The following is a 19,007-nucleotide window of genomic DNA, read 5'->3' as shown; positions in this document are numbered from 1 at the left end:
AGTTCTAAATGTGCGTTGTTTCATTTTGTTATAGTTATGATTATCATTCATTCATTGAATCCTTTATAAATATTAAATAATAGATTAAGATTCTTGATGTTTCAATGTTTCATTTTGCAATTTCTTGTTATTTAGTATTTACTATTTAGTTTTAAATTTTAGAAAATTTAAAGGAGGACATAGGCTGAAAGTTCGTAAATTTAAATTGTTAACTTTATTAATTTTTTTTTTTTCATTTTGTGAAATGCAGTGTCAAAATGGGCTCCCACATTGATACTCATTGTGATGATGAGATGTAATTTCATTTAGATAGTGGCAATGAATCAGAATATGAACCCGAGCTTGAGGTTGGGGCTGATGATGATGATGACACTATTGAGAGGGGTGAGCATGAGAGTGACATTGGGGCTGGGCCAAATCAGCAAGGGGCCCAAACTAGTTCCACTTCCATGCATACTGATTTGTACTATCTGGTACTCCATCTATTGATTGCCCCTCCCCATCTTTGGCAGAGTGGATTAGGGGTAAGTTTGATCCAAAATCTCCTTTTAAACAATTTGCCACTAGAATAACAAGCGAATCAAGAACAGGTGGCACATGAAAGTGGAGATGCAATATTTGTGGTGATGTATGGTATGGTAACATCACTAGAGTGAATGTACACTTCCTCTTTTGGATAGGTAAAAGTGTCTTACCATGTCAGTTTTTGATTGAATCCAAAAACTTTTAGTTCAGAATTGAATTCAACAAGCTTTGGGGAGTTCCAGAGGACTTGGGCCTTCCAATGCCTACTACCTTGGCTGGTAGGCAGTAGATTCAGACTATACAGGAGGTGCATGAGCAACAAATACAGGGGCAACAACACCAACCCATGTCTTGTTCTAGACCACAGCATAGAGCTTCATCTGCTACATTGCTAGGGGTAGCCTCCGCACCTTCCTCTACTTATAGCTCTACAGGTGTAGCAGCAGCCCAGATGAGCAAGGGGAAACACAAGGCACAATCTAGTGGTAACAACCCTGTAGCAGAATTGTTTGTAGCCCAAACGAGAGAGAAGTTAGATGCATGCATTGAGAGAATGTTATTTGCCAATGGTGTTCCACTTCAATTTGCTTGGTCTCCTTATTTTAAGGAGGCATTTCACAAAGTAGCGAAGGCGGGGTTACCATCATATGTGCCACCAGGTGAGCACAATTTGAGGACTAAAATCTTGGATGATGAGTATGCCAAGATTAGTGAGTCCATGGAGACCATGAGGGTTGTTTCGAAGGAATCGGGATGCAGCATTATCATGGATGGGTGGACAGACATTAGACACCGTCCACTCATCAATGTCATAGTCACATGTACAGAGGGCCCATTCTTTCTTAGGGTGGTTGATTGTTCAAGGCATCGAAAAGATGCCGATTTTCAGTTTCAGATTCTTCGAGAAGCCATTGAGGAGATTGGGCCAAAAAATGTGGTCCAAGTAGTGACAGATGCAGCTCATGTGTGTAGAGCTGCAGGGAGGCTTATTGAGACCACATATCAGCATATTTGGTGGACTCCTTGTTGTGTGCATGCTATGAACAATGCTCTAAAGGACATGGGGAAGATTAGTTGGATAAAGAGAGTGGTAAGTGATGGTAGAGATGTGCAAATGTATATTTGCAACCACCACACCTCACATACACTATTTAGGAGCTTTGTCAAGGAGTTCCTAAAGCCAGTTGAGACACCATATGCATCCTATTTCACTCTCTTGGAGAGAATGTTTGAGTTGCAAGAGCCATTGCAACTAATGGTTATAACAAATGAATGAAATAGGTGGGATGGTTCCAGGTCAAAGCAGGGGATGAGGGTGAAGGATATAGTTAAGAGTGATGTATTTTGGAGTGATGCAAAATACATTGTCTCTATTATTAGGCTAGTCTTCGAGGTGATCAAGTATAGAGATGGGGATGTGTCTACAGTTGGAGAGGTGTACGAGTGCATCGATTCTATGCTTGGGCAGATGAGGGCAATTTTGTAAGAGAACCCCACATTAGCCTTCTACAATGATTACATTCGGCCTATTATTCAGCGTAGATGGAACAAACTTAACACACCCTTACACATGGCCGCAAATGCATTGAATCCGAGGTGGTACATGATTAGGCCTGGTAGAGTTACACCACTTCACAATGATGACGTGATTTATATTATATAACACTTTAAAACTTTGTCTTAAGACTTAGATTCTTATCATTTTATAAATTAAAATCATTTACATTACTAGCATCTTGATTCTTCTATTTGCTAATAATTTGTACTTTTTAAATTCTTTCAACTGAAGGAAGGGTTCTTCAAGTGCATAGATAGGATGTATGACCTTGAGACAGCAGTTAAGGTTCACACTGAGTGGACCAAATTTGCTACTCTTAGGGGTTACAATCAAGCGGCAAAGGTGGATATCAAGACTATGGCACAAGAGGATCCCATTTTGTGGTGGTCAGCTTATGGAGCGAAATCTACAACCACCGCACTAGCTATTCGTTTGCTGTCCCAGGCACTTAGTTCCTCAACTTTTAACTTTTCATTGTTCATTGTTCAATCATCATTGGTCAACTTCTAATTCCCAAGTCTCACATTGGCCAATTATTTTTCATCTCAGGTTTCTAGTTCCTCGGCTTCTGAGAGGAATTGGTCTATATATAGCTCCATCCACTCTCTTAAGAGGAATAGGCTTACCTCTCAGAGAGCAGAGAAGCTAGTGGTTGTACACAGTGTGTTGTGTATCGATGACTACAAGACAACTGTGTAGAAGGAGAGTCTAGCATCACGATGGGATGTAGAGCCTGAGGAATCATCGCGGATTGATGAGGAGGAGGATGCTTTAGATCCAACCATAGGGCTAGTTGGTGTTCCCTTTTCAGCTCTTGATCTTAGAGAGACTGATAGTTCCAATGGCGATGAGTTTCAACTTCTAGCCTCCAAGGGATGATCATTGATCATTGATTTGGCATTTTGATTTGGACTCTTGGAGACTTGTAGTTTTTGTTTGCATTAAATACTTATTTTGATATCATGATTCATGGCACATGATACTTATTGTAATCATCTTTATGTCATGACTCATATGATCATTGATTACTATTAGATAGTAGAATCTAGATACTCATACTATTGATCTGAACACTGATATATAGATAATATTTATTATTTGTTGATGTTCAATGTTCAATGTTCAATGTTCATTGTTTATTTGTCATTTGATCATGAATCATGATGTTCCAGTTGAAAACTTCAATGCAATGTTCAATGTTTAAATTTTTTACATCTTTGTATCTTATATTGTATAATTGTAGTACATATTTTCGTAAATAGCATTTTAAGTACCAAATACCCCTGCTCCCTCTGCCACCCCCCCGTCCCCTACCGCCATCCCCAAAACAAGGCCCCTCTGTCCCCCCGTCTCGAAAACTTGTCCCCTCGTCCCGCTGTCCCCCTATCTCCCAGGCTAGTATAACTATGGATAATTCCTAGCAAGTAATTTAAGAGGATCCATGGCAGCAAAAAGAATAGCCATGTTCTTTAACCCAGTCTTTTCTTTAGCCAATTCCACTACCATCTAGTCATTAGGCCTAACAACAAAACAGGATGAAGAAAAAATCTTACCTCCATCTCCTTGGCAGTCTGGAAGGGCAAAAGCGTTGATGGAGAAGGGACTCTTGACGAACTTGGCTCCGTCTAGGACTGAGGGAATGCCCTGGAGAGCCTGCTTGAACAAGATTTTGCCTCCTCCTTCGATCATTCCTTCTGCATTTTTCCTTTGTTCTCCATAAGGACCCTGGGTTCGATGAAGAGGCAAATGATGGTTGTAGGAATTAATGCCTCCGTTCTTTTCCCTGTTGTTAATTTTTTTAATGGCAGCCAAGATCAGGTGCCTTAAATGCTCCATCTTCTTGGTCCCCGGCGAGGACGATGCCATTAATGCCTGCACGGAGAAAATCTATGAGGGCTCTATAGAGATCCAATTGCAGAGCCCTCTTCCGTCCTCACAAACTCGCAAATCATATTAGATATACTTTATTCTATGTATGAAATAATTATCTTTCATGTAGGTGAATATATATATATCAATATCATTCAGGAATTTGTATATCTTGGAAGTAAACATAGACTCCATATTTTAGACTTGGTGGGGTTGAATCAGTCCCTTAACAATTTTAGACTATGTTATACGAAAACAAATAGGAGGGGGGGGCACAAGGTTTGAAATTGTGCTTGTAGATGATAGAATTCATCTAAGTCACAAGGTTCGAATTCGAGTTCGAGTTCGACGACTATAAAATTCAAACGGAGTTCGGCAAGAGAAAAAATTCGAGAAAAAAATCGAATTAAATTTGCCTTGTATATTTTTAATTATTTTTAAAAATATATGTAATATATCCTATAAATTATCAAAATAATTAAAAAATAAAACATGATGACACATTTATAAAGTATAAAACAAATTTTTTATTTTACATTAATTTAATAGACTGATTAAATATATATCTAATGACCTACTAGTCAAAGATTTTAAAATTCAAAGAATCAATTATATTACTTAAAAAATAATATATTTTTTTAAACATTTCATTTATAATCAACAAATTTAATAAAACAAAAATTTATTTATAATGAATAATGTAATATATCTATTATTACATTATAAAGAAATAAACCAAGATTCATGAATATTATTTCATTTGTACTTAAATTTAATATAACAAAGAATTCATTTATACATTACAATGAAACGAACCTAATATTACATAGCATTATTAAATAAAGTTAACAAAGGCTATTACATTAAAATAAATTTAAGAAAGACTATGATGTTGAGAGACATTTGAGGACTTCGCAGACACGGGAGCGGAAAATTGCAGGCATAAGGAAAATCATTGTCGTTTGCAAGAGCCTATGCACACTCGTCTACAAGAGCTAGAGATTTCGCATGTGCACACTCCACCGCTACAAGACTATACAAACTTTCATTGAAACCTCTGTTGAATTCTTTGTTTTCACAATTTTATGCATTTCAAGGCCGAAAAAATGGTTCCAAAACCCTATAAAATATGTTGCCAAATGCCTACAGTAGTAGTTTTTAAATATTTACAGCAATAAAAAAGATCTCCAATTTTTGCTGGCGAATACTGACGATTTTCATCAAATATTTTAGGAAAAATTAATATTCGGCAAAATCTAAATCTCATGCTTGAGATTCACCGAATCCTGTGACTCAGGAATTCATGATATAATATTTGGCAATGAAATTCATGATTAATTGTTTACAAATTTTATGAAATAAGAATTATAAAACTATTATTTAATTTAAGTTTTTTAATGTTTATATTAGTAAACACATGTTAGAAAATTTATATTTAATAAAAAATATTATTATTATAAATTTCCTTTAATAGCTTTTAAATATTTAATTATTAGGACGAAAAACAATTCAACTAATGTTTTATATATATATATATAGAGAGAGAGAGAGAGAGGGAGAGACTTTAAGGCCATTGAATTTAAAATTTAACATTCATTGGATTATCCATTTGTGCTAGAGGGAGGTAGTAACTCAGGTTTTTGAGCATTTAAATATTTGATAGCTAGAATGAAGCTTTCTTTCATAGGTTGTCCCTATAGCCTTTTATTTTTTGTTGTTGTGAGACTTTTGGATACATGTTTGAGATATTTTGATTTGGATATTTATATTGATAGACCGTGGTTTTGATGTTTGAGATTACTGTTATAATGTTGTTAAACAAATTTGTACTGCTGTTATTACCATTTATGTTGTTATACTACTGTTGTAACTCGGGAATCGGTGATTTATTTGCATATGATCTTGTTAATAATCAATTATTGACATATCTCCCTCTCTGTCTATAATATATGTCCCAAAAACGCATCCCCCTGTCCCCGCACCTGAAATATCACGAAACATAGATTTTTAACCTTTACTCTGATTCCAAAAATGTAACCTTGAATAGCAGTAGTGAAAGATAAAACAATCAACACCAATGCACTAGTGAACACCAGATTTATGTGAAGAAACCAAGGAGGGGAAAACCAAGGTGAATATCATCTCACAATATATGAAAATTATTACAATAGACTCACTACCAAACTTGATAGTAAGTCACAATGTCTTAGGGTCCGGGCAATATTCAAATAACTTGCAAACTGAAGATCACTTCTTCAAGGCAAGTTAGAAAAGGACCTAAAGAATAGACGTATTGTCTCGACACAAGATACATGAAATGAAGTACAACAATATAAGCCTTCTGGAAACTGCTTCCAGCATTCTCCTAAAAATGTAGATGATTTTGACATGATGTCTCAAACAAACGTTGTCAATTCAGCTCCATAACTTCCACAACACACTGTTGCTCCCTCAAATTCACATCTTCCCCATCACACACTCTCCACACTTTGCAACTAATTTGATCTTCTATTTATACTATTTGGATCAACATAAAACATCAATTAGGTTGGAAAAGACAAGGGACAAGGGAAAACGGTTAATCCAGACAAGCTGGCAACCAAAACATAACTGTGGTGAATGCACCCAAAACATCATAACACAATATCCAAGGTGATCCCAAACATCGCACACACTTGGTGCACAACCTTCAAAGTCAGGAATAGAGTAACGTGTTACAACAGTTAGTTGGCCCAAAACACATTTTCAACATGAAACCACTTAATGTTTAACACAGCAAGGTGAGACCCAAGACCAACTCAACACATCATCCACTACAATCAAGAGCATGTCACAAGCAAGAGAACAAACCATGTTGTCCAAATAGCCACAAGCAACCCTATAAACCAACCCCAAACACAATGTAGCACCAAAGAACACAATTACTGCTATGCGGATCATGCAGAGATGTTCCTTGAACGTCCAATATCATTCCCAAGAACATATATCATATTGTTTCAACAATCAAGCTGCCACAATCATTGCAACACATAATTCTTCATAACTGGAAAACCAGAAAAACACAGTCATACTACCAAACAGCCAACATACTACATACATTAGAAATGTCAGCGAGAACTCCAGTGACATTAGATGGAAATGGAACATCCTTATAACACACAATCTATGTTCCAAACTGCAAGCCATACCAATAAATGCAGAGGAATGCGGAGCATTCTTCCAAGCAGATTCCAAAGCATTTCTCTGCGAACACATTCTTCAATGATCAAAAAGACTCAATTGCTCATTATAGCATTCATACCACCGTCCATGTTAGTTTCATGCTTCTAATCTTCATCTCAACAGTGTCATGCTTCTAGTCCTCATCTCAATAATGTCATAGTCACCATCTCTAAATTCCAACTATGATCATCAATAAAACAGCAGCATCTTTAATGCAATGGTGTAAACTTCAACACCAAATAGGTGGACATCCGCAAAAGGGAATATTTAGCCATAAGTAACCATCAACCACCATCTAACATCAGCATGCACTTTCATCTTCTGAGACATACCAATTTCAGATCAACAACGCGTCTGGTATACATCTGGCCTTGAGCAAACTTTCTACATATTCATAGCCAACTCAGAGAGGGTTGACATCACAAACATCAATGACAACATCTCATCTCACAGTCTCACAAATACACTAAGCAAAGGATTGACACAAAAAGATACCACCAAGTAACACCAGCACATACCATCATCAACACAGCATTGTCATCAACAAGCTCTCAACATCAAGCAGACAGAGGGTTGACATCAACAACAATAACAACCACCAACAATATCAATGTGTGTGTGAATATATAAATATTTCTCAAGAATCTTTTTTATATATAATATAAATATATGAAGTCCCCTTTATTGAGACCTTATAATTTAATTTAATTATCACAATTTAAGTTGTCAAAAAAATCATTAATGATGACTTCATTAATTATTTAGTAATGCTATTGAGTGGTTTTTATGCCAACGGAGAGTTATAAAAGGTCACTTTATTGTTTCTTATTTGCAAAGTTAAATATATTGGGGTGAAAATTTTGAAAGGTCTTCTAGAGGCTTCCTTGGTGAGTTGTCAAAGACAGCTTGGATCTCATTTCTGTATGCTTGGATTTGTTATTTTCTCTTGGAAAGCTAGAGAGCTTAGCTTTTGGTTCAGGAAAGCTAAAGGACAGAGACCCTTGGAATTATTCAGTTGGACAAACCCCAAGTTGCAATTGGAGATTCCATTCGGGAATCTCACAGCAGGTATCATATTGAGTTCCAAAAGTCCCAATGTATGACAAATTTGCAGATGTGGAGATTTATTATTATTTACCCTTTACATTTGTTGAGTATTATATTGTTCTTTGCAGTGAAATAATATTTTTTATGACGAGTTGATTTTAGAAAGTATGAGCAGCTACAGTGAATTGATTAATTAAACGGAATCATATTTTATCAGGTTGTATATTACTTACAAAAATACAGGTTGCTGAAATGAGTAATAAAGGAAGCCATCAAAATATTTGGGTTTAGGTGCTTTGTTTTGGAAAGATAAGTCGATGCGGAGGGGAATATATAATTCGATTTGTTAAAGCTTAGACTATATTGTTGAGTGTTTGAAATAAAGCGTTTTGTTTTAACGTTGTCAAATTGTAAGAGATTTATTTGCCGGAAACCTACGGTGGATGGATTCCAGCCCTGTGCTTCCTCCATCATGGTGTGAGCAGAAAACAAAGGCATATCAAGACAAAAGAAAACTTGCAATGAGAAGTTTCAAGTTGTGGCTTACTAATCTGTCCAATTTTGCACAGTTATGTCCAGCCCCTAGATAAGACATGGGTCTCTACTGAAGGAAATGTGAGCCATTGTTCTAATGCGGCAAATGCTTATTTGTCTTGACTGGTGCTTCCTTTCCCTTGTGCAAAATGGAGTAGCAGCTATCTTCTCTGGTGTTGAGTCACCTTTTCTATTGTTAATGAGGACCTTGGTTGGGAACTCCATTTGTGATTTAGATGTGCTGTGTTTTATAAGCCTTTGGAAGATATGGTGTCTTGACATGTGGTTTTGGACCAGGGTTTCAAACACAGAAAAATGGAGTCTTGGTGTGGATGTAAATTCATAGGATGCTTTGTATGGTGAGCTTGGGTTCCCACACTAGTTTAAATAGCTACTGGCTTTAATTAACATTATCACTTGTCAAATTTCTATGCTTATCCCTGTTGAACTCTGAGTCAAGTGTTGACCCTGACTGTATCACGTTCATGCATCAGAACTTCTGTCAATAAACGTCAGTTTATTTTAAAAAAATCTCTGAGCTGTTTATTTATTAACACTGGATTGTATTTGCATTTCAAATGAGGTATTCCTTGCTTATTATTCCTGCGAAATAGCAAACAGATAACTTGCAAACAATCTACCTCAAAATCGGCATTTACATTTCCAATTGAAAATTCTTCATAAACTGGAGCATGCCAAATGGTTCATGAAATTACTGAGGGAAAGGTGAAAAAGATTCAATGAGGATTCTTTCAGGGGTATCAGAATATTGCTATGAATAAATGAACTTATCAAAGATTCTACATCACCGTAGCATTATAAATCAGACATACAAGTTAAGTGTTTGACAATTTTATTCAGTTGGGAAAGTTAAAGAATTTATATGCTACTTATATTTCAACCTGTATGATTCAATGATCAATTCGCTATTAGCATTAATCCTTATTAATAATTGCAATTGCTGATGAGCTCATTCCATGAACAATCCTTCATTGATTTATAAAGGATCAAATCGCTCTATGTCTGATTGATTGATCTGTCAATATGTGCTTATTTTATGAACCCTTTTAATTTCCTTCCCCGTCACAAATAAAATGCTTTTTCCCTCTTATATCTTTCAAGGTGTGGGAGTCACAACTTTTCGATTCACAAGGGATGCGACTGTTAACGTTTTGAACCAGGATTGCATAAAATAAACAGTAAACAGAAACAAGTAAAACATATATGCTAGAACACCAGAGATATAACCCTGAAAATACCCTCATACTGGAGGAAAAACCCCAGCCACATCAAAAGATCCTCTTTATTGAATAATCAAAGGGACTCAAGACAAAGTTCTCAAGCTTTAATCTGGAATGAATCCTTCACAGAGATTGTTAACACTTAACAATCACTCATAGAAAGTACTGGAGACAGAATGCCTTTCTTCACACACACTGTCATACATATTACCCAAGACAAAGTTTTCAAGCTTTAATCTGGAATGAATCCTTCATGGAGATTGTTAAGACTCAACAATCACTCATAGAAAGTTGTGAAGACAGAATGCCTTTCTTCCCACACACCGTCATACACAACAGAATAATCCCCATATAATCACGGAGGTAATATCAATAAAGAAAGTCTATCAGTAAAATGTCAGAAGTCGCACACTATCTTCCTCACCCCCACATACTTCAATGATTCCAGTCATTATAATGCTCGACTAGGGAAAATGATCGAAGTACACGGTAATGCCAAATGGACATGGAACTGAGTACACACAGCTGTCAATAACACACCATGCAGTCTTTTGGAGTGAACATAGCATCAATACAAAGAGAGCATCGAACATAGTCCCAAGAACTTCAACTATCATAAGAGACAAAAGGACGGCAGTTGCACCTGTGATTCGTTACAAATAGTTGTCGTTACATAATCAGATTATACAATGCCACATTGATTTTAATCACTAACACAGATGATGTGTCTCATTTGTGCGGCATTCTTAAAGTTGATTATGCACTGCTTGAAGCACATACCTACATTGTTAGCATATCTGTCTGAACGGATAACTGCCTTCGTTCAATCATGCTCAGATAGTCATCACAACTGTTCCAGACATATTTTCGCAAAATCAGCGACAAGATAATTTTAAATTAGTTTGTGGTAAAGAGGACACCATGGGTTCTACTCCATCAAGCCCTTGGCTCCAACAAAACCCATCACAGGTATAGAGATAGCTCCTGCGGCTACCTAACCAACTCTTCACATAAGGTTGTTTGTTAGCTAAGCACTGGCAATTATTTACCTTGGTTGGTCCCCTTATTCATCGTCCAGTTTCCATAAACCTTAGTCTGCCCTTTGCTAGTAGTTATATTCTTTTAAAATATGGGTCAGTCCTTTATCAATTTCCTCACCAAGCTTTTCTATTAATATGTCTCCACTTGAATAAGGGTTGTGCTCTCTATGACAGGGCGTGAGAATTTTTCCTATGCATTTTATGCCAACCTTGTGGTGTATCCAGCTATGAGCACAACTGGAGCTTGTTAGAGGCTATCTACACAAAGAAGAGAAACAAATTAGCCCAAATACACCTCAATCACCTTTACTTCGTGCTATACAACCTTTGGCTGCACACAAGAAGGGTAGAGTACAAATCAAAGGATCCCATTGATTTGCATGAGATAGATCCTTACAGTGATTCGATAGGACAGGATGAGAAGCCTCCACTATTTACTAAATATGAGATTCTTGGTTTGGAGAAGCAAGCATAGGAGGATGTGGAGGCAGAAGCAGATGTAGGATTCGATGACATTGATGAGATTAAGGAGTCATTGCCATCTGCTACCAAATTAGAGGTCGAATCTCCCATGCCGTGCAAGGAGCCATAGCAGACTCCAAGAACTAGAACCTCTACCTCTACCCTAGTTTTCAGTACGAGGGAAGAGGAAGCTGTATAACGTTGTATTTGATTGTAGTTTTACTATTTTTATTTTGTCAGCTATCTACTGCATCAGGCTATCACCCATAAGGTTTCTGTATGCTGATACAATCCAAATCATTCAAATTTATTAGGAAACACTTCTGTCCTCATTTATGGAGTCACTAGATACGTCTTGTCATTGAATTTTGCAGAAAAAATGTGTTCTAAAGAAATTTAAGAAGTTTTTTTAATTTGCCGAGTTATTGCCAAGGCAAAAAATTTGGGTCTGCCATTTTGCGAGTCAAATAATTTCGCTCTGCCAAGTTTTTCCTGATTCCAAATCTTCCAACTATGGTGATATAAATGAGAATCTTTAATGTTTATGCATAATTTGGGTCTGCCATTTTGCGAGTCAAATAATTTCGCTCTGCCAAGTTTTTCCTGATTCCAAATCTTCCAACTATGGTGATATAAATGAGAATCTTTAATGTTTATGCATTCATGTGTTACTCTACTATCGTCTTTGCATGTGTGTTGTATGCTCAGATCTGCTGTGTTTTAAGTTTGTAACCTCCATGGTAGGAAGAGTAGTGGGTCTCCAAACTTGTGCTCCCCAGGTGAGACTGCCCTTTGGGATTGCTGGCAATGGCAAGTGGGTACTAAAATCTTAAATGGTTGATAAGTTCGGTCACAGCACAGAGAAGGGTGAAAATGGTCAACAAGGTTTGAGAGTTTAATTCGGTATATTCATTGTTCACACTTTAAAGCAGTACGTGTTTGTGGATTAGTGTACTCAATTTGGCTGTTTTTATTTAAGTTACTTATGTTTAGCTCTCCACAATTAATGATGAAGATTTCTGAGAGCAAAATCTGCTTGGCATGGTCTGACAACTAACAGTTACATCGCCCAATCAATGGCTTAAAAATAGCATAACATTGGCAAAGAACAAAGCTTGACCAATTTTGACAAATAAAATGATCAGAGTAGCCGGAAACTCCCCTGCTCCTCCTTGGGCACATATATCCCCATATCCATATCCATATCCATATCATGTATGGATATTCATATACATTAGATTCCCTACACACAAATGCCAAAAAATCCTTATTTTTCCGGCTATGCCAAATACTACGTGATTTAATTTTTAAAAATTTGACATAAATCATCCTTAATTTTTTTTTTAAAGGTTTCAAAAAACCTTCAATCATGCAACCCTTTTTTGTTGGTATAACTATAAACAAAAACCTACACCCAATGAAGAATACAACAGAAAAGTTTTTCTATTTCAGCTAACCATTTTTGGATTATCTTCCAGAGCATCTCTATCAATTTTAAAATATTGTAATAGTTAAGTCATCTTTAATTATATATGTAGCAATGACATGTATGTATTGTTTTTCAAGTAATGAAAATATCCTCTAATAACTCAGAAAATTCTATGAAATATGTGTAGTTGCTTTTCTGACTGACATATCCAACCGTATCCATATTGGGGGTCTTAAAAAATGGCCCTATCTGTCCTATACTGTACCTATATTTGCATATCCATATCCATATCCATGCAACTTTCAAAATGATAAGCCCATTAAAGTTTCAGATAAAAACTGACGATAATTTAAATTGTGATGGAAAGACAGAGTCAAAGCAAAGAGTCACTAAACTATTTACTCAATTATGGATTATTAACATTTCATAATTCGGAACTATATCTCTCTTTAATTAAGAATAAGTTGAATGCCTTATAAAAGCAAGTATTAATGTTGACAATGCAATTGGATGTAGAAAACTTGTGAAACTTGTTGCAACGCCAAATGTATCATTTTACATGCAAACACCTAGTAACTATTGTTACCTGTCATCGGCAAAATAAGTGTGCTTGTTTGAAGGAGGATTATTGATATAATGCAGCACAGAGGAAAGCCGTTCAACTTTCTGCATAATTCGTAACAAACTTGGATTGTCATTGCCAAACAATAAGTGAATATGTTAATGTGTAAAAATAACATGATGCAGATGATAATGCACATACCTTCTTTTCACTCTGTACTTTTTGAAGGACATACCCGATGTCCTGAGTCTTCATCAATAACATTTCCTCTGCTGAATAATGCTTTGCAAGGCTCCTAAATAACAAAATAAATGCTTAAAATCTCCACCAAACTAATCTGGGTTAAAGTAGAGTGAAATTTTATGAAAGCATATGCTTACTCTGGGCGGTGGACTCCATCCACAGTCTTAGTCTTGATCATCTTGAAATAAAATTCATCAGGGTTTCTCGAAGCTGCTTTCTCTTGAAGTATCTGCATTGAAATTGCAAACCATCAGAAAGAGAACAAAAGAGGAAATATGCATGTATTTGAACAATTACAGGACTGTGCAGTAAACAATTTCATCTGAACGGATTGAACAAGAAATACATCATAAAGGATACAGGCTTTTGTCAATAACATGAATTTTTAAAACTAAACCAAAATGGTTTACTTCATTTCAATGTTTTATAGTTTATACACGACTGCTAGAATTCATTGTGAGAAAAAAATGCTGCCATGCTGTAGTACATACCCGGATAGCTTCCTCTTTCTTATGGAAATCACGAGCTCTAACTACATAGTCCTTGTGTTTTTCTAGTAATCCAAGTTTGTTCCTTGCAGCCCTAAATAAACAAAAATGTAGAAATTCTGAATTCTGTTTGTGATTTGAAAATCTCATTTCAAACAATAAACTTGAGAAGATGTAAACTGAACAATGAATTTCACTTTATTTCATTTAGAGATAAGGTTACATACGGCTGGGCACGTTCCTTATGAGTCCGCCGCTTTACCGCATTTCTCAGTGAAGACATGATTGCAAAGCTGCAAATATTAAAAACTGCAAAGAAAGCACAGAAAACATCAATGTTTTAATTCTCACCCATACCATATATATTACAAACAAACAGAGAAACCAGATCCTAAGAGCATTGCCCAATCAAACAATCAAGGACTATCTACATTCAATAAATTATTATTAAATTCCAATGATTATTACCAAGTATTAGCATCCTAAAGCAATGATGGACATGTAATCATGCAACATTAACTTCAACAAATCATATTAGACAAAGTAGAAAATAAAAATCTACATGGAGTCTTCAAGACTATAAATGTATTGTAGTTATAAAACGCTGGTACCAGAGGAGCACACGAGGATTAAGTATATAAATTAGAAGTCTGACATAAAATATCTCCAAAATGTTTTAAAAACATAGATTTTCCTCTATTATTTGATTATTAATTAAATTAGAATTCCTTAACCACCAAGGACGCAACTCTGAAAATATAACATTTTCTAATCTTAAACAGGAACTTTGCAAAACCAAAATGCATCATATCATCATTACGAACTCTTGAAATGACATGGCTCCCTCATTTACATGTTTTATACATTGAGCGAAATATATGCACTCTTATAATCCATAAGGCATTCTGTTCCTCCCAGTATTTTCCACTAACAATTACTTTCAAACATAAATTATTGAAATTATAATTGTTTTTGTTTATGAATAAAATCAGTAATATAAATGCTGACAATACATAACACAGGTGATAACAAGCTTTCCTACACAGCAATGCCAGATTTTATTTCTTCGAATTTGCATTAGATATCTCTGATATTAAAAAAATACACGAAAATAACAAAACAATAATATAAAACACCCAACACAACTTGGGTTCCAAGATGCATTTAAGAATTCACACAATTAACAAAAGGGAGTCCTGATATATCTGTGTAAGTGATATGATTTTGGAACTGTACATATAGGCAAAAATGATACATTGAACAATATTAGGAAAAAATTTAGGCCTAATTCATGCATTTATGAAATCCTAGAGGCACAAATTGTCATGCCCCCACCATAAGGAAGATATCAGTGCTCAAGAAACTGATCTTATTGATAAGACTTCACCATTTTCTGCTTATCAAAGCATAACAGCCCAGGATAGGCAAATGAATAGGGCAGTCAATATATTAAGAAGGGTTAAGAATTGTGCTACATTAACACATGGTGTGATTAAGTTGAATAGCCGCAGGTTATGAATAAAGAGGTACCAGTGTAAAAAATAACCAATTTAATTAAAGAACTATATCCGAACATATATGTTTTCCGAATTTTTCATTAGTTTCATCTGTAAAACATCATGATTGAAAGAAACAAACAAGAATAACGGGATGATAGAGGAAATATATTACTTTGACATTAGAAGATCTACCATATTCCTGAAAAGTACGATTGTCAAAGAAAACGTAGCAATGTTAGGAAAGTTTAAGTTGTAAATTTTTACGGGAACACAGAGACATAAAGTCAGCTTACAGAATGCATCTTACAATTCTTACCAGCTACTCAAGCAAACGGCCTGCTGACAAAGGTTGATTCTAGTTGAGTACAAATTTGACTGATTTTGTTTCGCTTGGATGCTTCTAAACACCACCCGGCGGGTGATTATGCTGCATGCAGACTTCCTCTTGGCTCAAATACACTTAATCTGGAAAACAGCTATAGCCCACAAATCTTAAGGAGAAAGGTCGATGAAAAACTCGTGTACCTAAATAGCATTCAAGAACTTCGGATTTTTTTCTTTGATTTAAATAAAATAGATGAAGATGGACAGACGAAAACATTTTACGGGATCTTAAGATTCAAAATTTATAACTGGAGAAGTGAGACATAGCTTTTTAGAAAGCCTTCAGAGCGATTGAACCCTAATTTAAAGATTTTTCATTATAAGTTTTTAATTAGTATTTTTTTTTTAAATAGTAGATATTGATAAAAAAAATTAAATTATGGTAGACATGAATGGAGAAATTTAAAACTTATTAGGAGGGACTTAATTTGTTTTCAACTTTCTTTGGTAAGATTTAAGTTTGTGATTGTGTAAACACTAGCCTTATGATATTAGGACTTAATTTTTTTTCAACTTTCTTTGGTAAGTTTTAAGTTTTCATGATTGTGTAAACACTAGCCTATGATATAAAGACTTTTTTTTTTCAACTTTCTTTGGTAAGTTTTAAGTTTTGATAATTGTGTAAACACTAGCCTTATGATATTAACAAATCTATATTTACAAATAAAATTCATTAGTAGATAGGCTTTTTCACTAGGGACACAGTCCATTGGATTTGTCTCATGTTGTCAACATACGGTATTTTCTTGACCTGTCTTTCCCACTATGGACAAGAAGGTACTTTCTTGACCTCTTTGCAACATGCATTCACTCAATTTTGAGCGCATATTTACTGCTCTCCTCCTTACCCTTTCCTAGTGGCAGGTAACATGGAATCGCAACCACAGAGCTGCTTCCCACCACTTTGGCAGCAAGCACCTTCTCTATGGATTTCATTCAAACAATAAACTACTCTTTATGTCGGTGTGTATATTGTTCAAGAGAAACTCAATATTGCACTTCCATGATCTCCTTAAGATATATAATTGAAACTTTACACTTACATTATATAAAATAGGACAACTATAATTTTCCTTATTCTTGAGTGAGTTAATAATTAACCACAAAATAGTTGCTCAATTCAGCATAAAAAATAGAAAGACATTCATCCATTTAACTCTTAGATTATAAGAAATACAACAGATATACAACTTATCTTCCAAGGCAGAATATACATGACCTTGTGTTTGAATGTGCAAGGGAAATTCCATATAGTTTTTTCCGCTCCATATAGTATTACGGCATCAAGTATTGTATTGTGTGTTTTTATATGGATAGTGCACATGTTTTATATCTACTACTAAATGAGCAGTAGAAACAACAAATATAAGAGACTAAATTTTAAGAATGTTAGTTGTTTAGTGAATTGAAACATCTAATGAAGTATTGACTATTCATATGTGTGTGTGTGTGAACACCTTATACTACAAAAATTGATTATTGATGAGAGTCTATTCTTCCTACCTTGTCATTAATAGATTCAAAGATCATATTATCCACGTCTATTCTTACTCACTAATTATCATCGGGAGTCTTGCCTTATATTCACCCTGATTATTATCGAGTGTCTTGGTTTACATTCACATTGTTAGTATTAGATGGTTACACATCGATTAATATTGGTTACATTGTCTTGCCTAACACACCAATATCGGTCACCTTGTCTTGTCTATCACATCGATTTAGTATCGGGTTCTCATGTTTGGTTATCAAACGGTGTAGTTAAGGTTATGTTGAGACATGATCACGTAGGATCATGCCCCTACGTGATTATGCTTCTATATATATATATATATATATATATATATATATATATATATATATATATATATATATATATATATATATTTATATTTATTTATTTATTTATTTATTTATCTTGGTTTACATTCACATTGTTAGTATCAGGTGGTTACACATCGATTAATATTGGTTACATTGTCTTGCCTAACACACCAATATCGGTCACCTTGTCTTGTCTATCACATCGATTTAGTATTGGGTTCTCATGTTTGGTTATCAAATGGTGCAGTTAAGGTTATGTTGAGACATGATCACGTAGGATCATGCCCCTACGTGATTATGCTTCTATATATATATATATATATATATATATATATATATATATATATATATATATATATATATATATATATATATATATATATATATATATATAAAATTTGTCATAACCTTATACTGCAAATATTGATTATCGATGAGAGTCTATTCTTCCTACCTTGTCATTAATAGAATTAGAGATCATATTATCCATGTTTGTTCTTACTCACCAATTACCATCGGGAGTCTTGCCTTATATTCACCCCCATTATTATCAAGTGTCTTGGTTTACATTCACATAATTACTATCAGGTGGTTACACATCGATTAATATCAGTTACATCTTCTTGCCTAACACACCGATTAATATCGGCCACCTTGTCTTATCTATCACATTGATTCAGTTTTGGGTTGTCATGTGTGGTTATCAAATGGTGTAGTTAAGGTTATGTTGAGACATGATCACGTAGGATCATGCCCCTAGGTGATTATGCTTCAATATATATATTTGTGCGTGCGTGTGTGTGTGTGTGTGTGTGTGTGTGTGTGTGTGTGTGTGTGTGTGTGTGTGTGTGTGTGTGTGTGTGTGTGTGTGTGTGTGTGTGTGTGTGTGTGTGAGAGAGAGAGAGAGAGAGAGAGAGAGAGAGAGAGAGAGTTCTATTCAATTTGCAAATCATTCATCAATAACATTGGCATATTTAATCTCAAATTTATATCAGAATACTACTCTGTGTGTGTGTGTGTGTGTGTGTGTGTGTGTGTGTGTGTGTGTGTGTGTGTGTGTGTGTGTGTGTGTGTGTGTGT

General features: G+C 35.1%; 1 protein-coding gene across 1 annotated transcript in view; it reads right to left on the bottom strand.

The window, feature by feature from the left end:
* The window catches only part of EDA14 (embryo sac development arrest 14), a 43,729-nt gene extending 27,411 nt beyond the window's left edge, over window positions 1-16,318 (bottom strand). Inside the window, exons 1-6 of the mRNA XM_089787319.1 lie at window positions 16,036-16,318; window positions 14,448-14,529; window positions 14,224-14,314; window positions 13,870-13,961; window positions 13,691-13,784; window positions 13,514-13,593 (exon numbers count right to left, since the gene is read on the bottom strand). Coding sequence (XP_089643445.1) covers window positions 13,514-13,593; window positions 13,691-13,784; window positions 13,870-13,961; window positions 14,224-14,314; window positions 14,448-14,503 — 413 coding nt within the window. The 5' untranslated portion in view covers window positions 14,504-14,529; window positions 16,036-16,318. The remainder of the gene's footprint in view (window positions 1-13,513; window positions 13,594-13,690; window positions 13,785-13,869; window positions 13,962-14,223; window positions 14,315-14,447; window positions 14,530-16,035) is intronic.
* Between the last annotated feature and the right edge of the window lie 2,689 nt (window positions 16,319-19,007).

The sequence above is a fragment of the Cupressus sempervirens genome, chromosome 6 (genome assembly GCF_028749045.1).
Source record: "Cupressus sempervirens isolate cs-2001-9-10 chromosome 6, ASM2874904v1, whole genome shotgun sequence".
NCBI classification, from domain to species: domain Eukaryota; kingdom Viridiplantae; phylum Streptophyta; class Pinopsida; order Cupressales; family Cupressaceae; genus Cupressus; species Cupressus sempervirens.
This window is presented reverse-complemented; position numbering and strand designations above follow the sequence as displayed.